Source organism: Antrostomus carolinensis, unplaced genomic scaffold (assembly GCF_000700745.2).
Source record: "Antrostomus carolinensis isolate BGI_N321 unplaced genomic scaffold, ASM70074v2 scaffold30054, whole genome shotgun sequence".
Classification (NCBI taxonomy): Eukaryota; Metazoa; Chordata; class Aves; order Caprimulgiformes; family Caprimulgidae; genus Antrostomus; species Antrostomus carolinensis.
Window position 1 is genome coordinate 11,719 of NW_010309193.1, and position 6,009 is coordinate 17,727.

General features: G+C 38.8%; 1 protein-coding gene across 1 annotated transcript; it reads right to left on the reverse strand.

Annotated features, from left to right (window-relative positions):
- Positions 1-255: 255 nt before the first annotated feature.
- On the reverse strand, positions 256-4,649 carry GNA13 (G protein subunit alpha 13; the record flags this gene model as incomplete). Its single annotated transcript, XM_010166046.1, is given in 2 exon segments — positions 256-1,061; positions 4,560-4,649. Coding segments are annotated over 2 exon segments (663 nt in total), but the record flags the coding sequence as incomplete, so codon positions are not given.
- Between the last annotated feature and the right edge of the window lie 1,360 nt (positions 4,650-6,009).

Below are 6,009 nucleotides of genomic sequence, written 5' to 3' on the forward strand. Positions count from 1 at the left end.
TTTACAGGATTTCTAACCAACAATAGACCTGAGAAATCATAAGTCAGCTATGGTATCACAGTCTTCATAATTAAGTTAGATGTGAAAAGTTTCTCCCCCTCCCCACCCCAAAATTACTGCCACAGTCTAATAATTGCAACAATTTCACCAAAGTTTGGACTTGGAATTCTGAAGGTGGAATGAATTTTCTAGGATAATATACATGTTGGTAAAAGGTCAAATTTATGACTTTACAGGTAACTTAGACATAGGTCTGCTATAAAATGACAACTTGAGTCAACTTGAAGCTACACTGGAAGAGATTAAGCCTGAATTTCTGCAGAAATTGGCAATAATGTGTTCAGCAGCAGCTTTTAGCCACGTATCAAGAAGTCTGACAGGATCTGGATTTCTTTACTCCTGCTGTAAACTTCTAGTTAAAAAAAAAACAAACAAAAAAATAACCAAACAAAACACAAGTTACTCAAATAAAAATGTCTTTTTGCACATCACTGTAACATAAGCTGCTTGAGGTTGTCGTGAAGGATGGTATCCTTAACATCACGGAAAACTAGCCGGATGTTTTCTGTGTTAATAGCAGTGGTGAAGTGGTGGTAGAGGGGCTTCTGCTGCTGGTCCCGGCGTTTAGTACGAAAACAATCCACCAGGAATTTTTGAACATCTGTTAAGCAGTGGGGATTCCCTTCAAATTCTGGAAAATAGTCTTTGATGCTCACTTTCTGTACTTTTTCCTCAAGTAAGTCCGTCTTATTTAAGAAGAGAATGATGGAGACGTTGCTGAAAACCCGGTTATTGACTATTGTTTCAAAAATGTTCAGGGATTCCGTAAGGCGATTCGTTTGCCGATCCTCCATAAGCACTTGGTCAAATTCACTTGAGGAAACAAGGAAGAGTATTGATGTGACACTGTCGAAACATTCGAACCAACGTTTCCGTTCTGACCTCTGGCCACCTACATCAACCATTTTGAAAGGGACGTTTTTTATTTCAAAGTCGTACTCGTGAATCCCTTTTGTGGGTCTTCGTGCCAGCAGTATGTCTTGCTGTGAGGGAAGATAATCCTAAAGAAATAAAAATAAAGGAGAATTTGATGATTAGGATCAAGCCACAAGCACGGTGATGACAGCTTACTTGCAATTGAGAGAAAAGCTTGCAGAGGAACAGCACGAGGCTTTGAATAAATATACACACGTATGTATATTTAAATGCTATCACTGAAGCATTTTGGAAAGATCTCGAGTCCCAAGCAGCAAACACACTCAATATTAAATCAAAACATGTACCCCAGAGAACTGAAGCTTTCCATTTGTCACCTGACAAGGATCCATAAACAACCTTAGAGGTGTATCATCAATTCCTCATGCCAGTTTCCCTCATTCTGGATTACAGAATCACAGAATCGTAGTGGTTGGAAAAGATCTTTAAGATTAATTAATTTCAGATTACTGTAATAAAACTGGGAAACAAGCTGGCTGCCAACACTGCAATGCAGCAAATGGGGTCTAAAACAGGTTTCTCAAATCAGTAACCACAGTTACTGATGGGCACTCAGTTCCTCCCATGTTCTCATGCATACTGCATGGCTGCTTCTAGAAAAAAACCAGAGCTGCTCCACTAACTAATTTTGAAGGTAATCAATTATGCCAGAAAAGCATAATGCTGTGCTTGTGCCGTAGATCTTCTGCATCCAGCTGTATCAGTCCAAAAAGTCTCTCTTCTGTTAGCTGTGTGCCACACCTGTGAGCTCACACAGCCTGATTCTGTCCAAAACATACTGTGGAATTAGTAAAATAGGAGAAGAAAGAGGCAGGTGAGGACAGCAGCCTTTTCCCAGTGGTAGAGCCGAGGAGAGCAGGTGAGACAGCAGTATGCTGAAGTTCTCCAGCCTGCCTTTTCCCCAGAATTCAGCAAGATACGTGGGGTTTTACTGTTTTGTGACCGTTACATAAACAGTCATCACCACCAGATGCAGATGCTAACAGGAAGAGGAATTCTTATTAGTCAGCTTTCCACAATGTGAAATCCAAGACTCCTAGTGGGGTTTCTTCATTCTTAGAATTACACTTTTTGCACATGGTCCAAGTCTTTCTGCTATTTAAAAAGTGCATCTCTAACAGACAGTTGGCTGACGCTGAAGTTGAAAGCTTTGTTATTCACTTGTTCTAGAAACTCTCCCTTACATTTTCCCAGCATTTCTCACAAGGTCACAGAGAACAATTTAGGTTACAGGGTTGGAATTTTAGTGTCCTCCTAGTAAATGTTCTGTGATCTTCATTTGATGATGCTAGTTATCAGACTTGGAGCTTATAAAGCTTGGAGCTATGGAGCTTATAAAGATGTGGTCCAGAAAGTCTGATTCAACTAACAAACCGGGGTGGGGAAGGGCACAAACACACAATTCCATGGAAATTCATAGATTGTTATTCCAAGTTTAAGGCAAATGATCGAGTCTGATCCACGGCCTTTAAAAACACCGTCTGAAAAATCATGAAGTGAGTATAATGTTCCAAAAACTCAAGGATCACTTTGCTTCACTATGGAAGCTCAAAAGTGAAACTATCTAGAGAGAGAGCCTGTTTTGTCTGAATTCCCAGGTTCCTTTATTCAAGCTGCCCATGACTAAGGCACTGATTTTTATCCTGGCTTGAATTACAAAGCAGTTCTCTGAAGCACAGCTTACCCACCCTGCACTTTTTGCTCTAGTCCTATGACACATACAAAACCTGCACCACCTCAATCTGCAGGAGAGTTGAACTGCTGAAGCAGTACTATGTTCTCTCCAAACTGAGCCACGGACTCGTGCTGCCACCCCCTTGTCTGATTAAAAGAAGCAACTTTAAAGGGTAATAAGATTTTTCTCTGTATTTGTTATATTTATCTGGAGTCTTTTCATAACATGCAAAGCAATGTCTCTCTGGGATATTTTGAATACATATAGCTTGCACTGGCAGTTGAAATAACAACAAACAGTTGCAAGGAATCCAGCTGATCCCACATGTATATGGCAGCCAGCTACTCTTATTTTGCTGATCTGATTAAATCTGAACATTAAGTTCTTTTCCCAACGTGCTGTTATCATCAGCTCCCTTTTGGCAAGAGGCACATGAATCGTGGGTCTATCTGTTTCTAAGCAATTCAGTTGCAGGCCAGCCCAGTTGTATCAGATAACAGATAAGAACAGTAAAATACTTATATTAATACAGTTTGGGGTAATAATCATTAGATAAATCTTGCAGATAGATAAGAATAAACCAGAAGAACCTATAAAATCTTTCACTCGGTATTAAAACTGAGCTAGCACATTTTCTACAACAGCAGATCTTGAAGAGTCCCTCTGTATCTCAGCACCATAACCAACTTGCAACCAGAAAAGCTGTAATTCTGTAATTCAGAGCTCAACGTTCCCACAGCCATGTCAGATGTACAATATACTTGTATATAAAAATATAAAAAATAACCCCTAGTGACTTCAAGTTTCATGTTTTAATCAGAGAATGGACCAAAGTTTCTAAATAAAGAACTTTGAAAAAGAAGCTGCAAAAATCTTTACCCAAATGTGGTAAAGGGGGAAAAAAAAAGACCCCAACAAAACACCTTCAAAATTAAGTAGTGTTAGATTCAAAGACCATGAGAAATCCAGCGTTGGCAGAAAGTTTAGCAGCTCATTAAAGTGAGTGCAGTTCTCCTATTGCCTCATAACTCAAGAACAAATGCAAATTGAGAGAGCGAGTGCAGGAGTTCTCCAGCAAGATATCTGGGAAGCGTATTCATTCAGCAAGATGAACACCAGCGCTCTAGTTAGAAAAATGATAGTTCAAAGCAGAAAAATAGCCTGGCTTAAAATGAAATTTTTATCTGTGAAAAGAGAAATAGAAAAATGAAATTAAGCATGATGTAACAGGATTCAGTTGAAGTGGTTTGGATTCCTTCATCATTTGTTAGCCATCAGCTGGAAATGACTATGGAGAAACTGCTTCCCCATGGAGCTCAAGCCAGCATCCCATTGGAAAAGCAGTTTTTCCACATGCCATTTCTGCAATATACAACTAATGACTATCAGCATATGACTTCATTATTCAAGCAGTAATCAGCATTTCTACCAAAAGGTATTCTACAAAAGTTTCAGCTTTTTCCCCAGAGAAAACAGATTTTATTCTGTACCAAGTTTATTTTCAAGTAGATACCACAGAAAGGTACCAATAACCTGTGCACTCATTTAACTTAGTGTTCCTAACAGAATATGAAAAAACAAAAGCAGGCATTTTTAGATATCAGCTCGTGCTGAAGTGCTACTTTAACAGTCTGACTGGACAGGCATTTGTAACTTGGTTTTTGTTCAATATTTACAGAAGTTTTCTTTCCAGAAAGTCTCTTAGTCCTTGCATTGCTCTGTGTTTTTGACATGTCAGTGATGAATTGCTGAGATAATGGGATAAAGTTAACTAAAGATAAAGTTCTTTGAGGAGTCATTAATTACATTTCATCTGTTTAAAACCCAGAGATCACAAAGACTACTTAAAACTCAAGACTGAAAAAAAAAAACAAACCCCACAACTTACTTGTTCTCCGAGCTTATCCAAGTTGTCCAAGAAATACTTTACAGATTCCCCCTAAAAACAAAGCAAAAAGTTATTTAAATAACTGGCACACTTGATCCCAATAGTTTACATTCTGAAGTCCAGTTAATTTACCAAAATCTAGATTTAAGTGTTGCAAGCTTTAATCACTACCATCTTTAAGCAACTATGCTAAGAACGCAACGGACATTTTATTTTTAGGCCAGTTAATATTTAAGCTTTAAAGCATAAATAGACACATTTATGATAGTTAAATTATTCCCAAGTTCAGAATAAATCCTACAGCATTATCCACAGTGAGTATCAACCAACCACACCTTCATTATGAAAAGATACTTTCAATTCTTCTAACTCTTTGAAGAGTCTGCGGACAGAGGCATTCAGGTCCAGGGATTAATCACTGGAGGGAAGTTAATTTATAATGGCATTGCTGTGTGATCCCATTCATACAGGTACTGCCCCTGAGCACAGCAAATGACCAGCAGAATAGAGGACAAGAAACCACAACAGATGAAGCATTTTAATAAAGTTTCCTATCAGAGACCAAGTTGGATGATAATTCCTTACTCTGGGAGTAACCAGCAGAGCTCCACGCTGCCACACGGCACGGTATCATATCTACCACGCAGGTTATCTTCCAGATTCAAGCCATCACTGTCCTTCATAACTGCAGGTTTTAATCCCTCCAGTAATGCAGAACTAAAGATTATGATTATGATTATTATTATTTTAAGACTGAACTACAGTCAACTCTCCAGAACTGTGTCAGGCTGCTGGGATTAAGGAAGAACTCTTACAAGGATGCTGCTGAACAAAAACTGAACCTGAGTTCACTTGCAATAGGTCATGTACTGATTGAATTTATCACAAAGGCAAGTAGTCCCTTCTTAGGATTCTCAGCATCATCACAGAAGCACAAATGTGCTTCCTTGTGAAAGCTCTTGATTACCAAGCTCTAACTTATTTACTTTATAGTAAATAGAGAAAAGAAACCATCTGTGTTTTCACTCTGTAGATGGAAGAGGAAGAATTCCAACTGAATTTTCTCGATGAGAAATTCAAGAAGCATCCAAGGCTGGGGTGACTACATCTGAGCCAGACAAGTGAATTAGGACAGGAGTTATACCCCAAAAATGACTTCCCCTCACTTGAATTTGAACTCTGCAAACTTATCTAGGAAGAATATCAAACCTCAATATTAAACTGTGTCATCTAAGCAGCAGTAAACAGGGTAAATAACAGGCCAAAAAAGGGTTTTGGCAAACACATAAGCCAGGTACCTTTGCAAGAAGTTTTCCAGGTCCTAAAAAAAGTTACATAATGCAAGTAGGTACCACACCTTTAAGTGTGCAATTTGAACATCAACTTTTAATTAGGCAACACTGGGACTCTGGTTGAAACATGCCTTGTGCTCGACACACCTGCGGGGAAA